The following is a 1,967-nucleotide window of genomic DNA, read 5'->3' on the forward strand; positions in this document are numbered from 1 at the left end:
AAACATAATTTTTTCTTAATTACGAACCAAGAGTAATTGTAACTTTTAATGATATTTAAAAATATCATTTCTGTTTAAATAAATATATTTATGTGAAATTTTATTCAGATTTATAAAAACTAAAACTTTTATTACAGAAAAATAATATTTATATTTGAAACATACAATAAAAACTATATTTTTAAATAATATATTAGATGAGAAGTCAATTCATCATTCAAAAACATTCGAAGGTGCACTCAACGACAAATGTTTGAAACGATTTATACCTCTTTTAAACACACTCAACTTTGTTTATTCATTCAAATGTATTCAATAATCTTTCTTTCTTTAGTACTCTCTGTTCTTTCGACGACTTCATGTTATGTTAAAGATGAAGCTAAAAAATGTATCAAAGATGGAAGTGGCGAAGCAAAATGCAAAGATGACGTAAAAATAACGAAAGAAGATGCTATGGCACTCTGCGAAGATGCTTTTCAAGACAATATGGATATAACAAGTTTTGTATTCGAAGGAACAGATAAACTAGTTATTGGGAAAAATGCTTTCAAAGGTGCAACCAAGCTTGTATCATTCACTGCAAACTCTGGTATTCAGTCGTTGGGAACTAGTGCTTTTGAGGGAGACGTAGCTTTGACCAAAATAGATTTAACTGGATTGGCAGAAATACCAGAATCTGCTTTCAAAGGATGTTCGAAACTCGCCGATGTGACAGGAACAGAAAACGTCGCCACTGTCCAGAAAGACGCTTTCAATGGGTGTGTGAAACTTCTGTCAGTCAATTTTTATGCGCCACTAACAAAACTTCTCGATTCACTTGCATCACAAAACAATCTCTTTTTTCACGGAACAGTTCAACCAACTACTCTCCCAGATCCTACAACTCCAATCAATAATAAATTGAAGGTTTTTGTGACTGATTCATATACAGCTGGAACCTTTGGGGGTCTTATTGCACTTAAAGCTAATTGCACCACACTTCAATGTGTTGATATATCCACGAAAATTCCAGATGAAAACCCACCTCAACCAGCTGCTAAAACGGAAAAAGCTCTTAAATGTGTTGATTGTGATTCAAAGAAAATGAGTGTTGATGGTAACAATTATTACTGTGAAATTGATATGACCGAGTGCATTAAAACACATACCGATTGCAGAATTTGCACAAAAGAAAAATGCCAAAAATGTGTCATAAGTAAATACTTAGAAGAAGATACTTGCAAACAAACTTGTTCTGATGGTTATTACAAAGATACGACAGAATTTATGTGTAATAAATGTAAAGATGAAAAATGCAAAACATGTGGAGCCGATTTGGAATGCATTGAATGTAAAGATAATCATTTTTTAATTGAAGACACAAAAAAATGCACAACAGATTCAACATGTCCAGCTGGCTATTACAAAGAGGAAACAGCCAAAAAGTGTGTCAAGTGTGGTAGCAATTGCAAAGTGTGCACTAAAGATGCTTGTACTTCTTGTACGACAGATTCTTATTATGTTGATAGAAATGAGTGCAAAGCTTGTTCTGAATCGATTACAAATTGTGGGAAATGTACTTCTCAGAAAGAGTGCACCAAATGTTCCAAAGGCAATTTGATCAAAGATAAAACCAAATGTGTCGACACATGTCCAGACAAATTCTACTCAGCAAACAAAGTGTGTACCGAGTGTGAACAATCATGCAAAAGGTGTGTTGAAGCAGGAAAGTGTACTGAATGCCCTGATAATGATATTCTATTATTGGACACTGGAAAATGCCAGAGTGGTACAGAATGTCCAAATGGTTATTCAAAAGACACAACTGGCAAGAAATGTATAAAATGTATACATTTTCTGTAAAACGTGTGAAGATGATAAAACATGTAAGACTTGTGCAGACAAATATTTCTTTGTTGAAGACATGAAAGAATGTGTGAAAGACAAATGCCCAGACAATTACTTTACTGGTGAAAAACATGCAAAGC

The 1,967-nt window shown here is 33.5% G+C and overlaps 1 protein-coding gene across 1 annotated transcript; it reads left to right on the top strand.

Annotated features, from left to right (window-relative positions):
- Window positions 1–249: 249 nt before the first annotated feature.
- On the top strand, window positions 250–1,842 carry EIN_476870 (hypothetical protein; the record flags this gene model as incomplete). The annotated part of the gene is made up of 1 exon (XM_004261114.1): window positions 250–1,842. The coding sequence occupies one exon, from the start codon at window positions 250–252 to the stop codon at window positions 1,840–1,842; it is 1,593 nt and encodes a 530-aa protein (XP_004261162.1).
- Between the last annotated feature and the right edge of the window lie 125 nt (window positions 1,843–1,967).

Source organism: Entamoeba invadens (genome assembly GCF_000330505.1).
Source record: "Entamoeba invadens IP1 unplaced genomic scaffold scaff_1105074726269, whole genome shotgun sequence".
Classification (NCBI taxonomy): Eukaryota; Evosea; order Mastigamoebida; family Endamoebidae; genus Entamoeba; species Entamoeba invadens.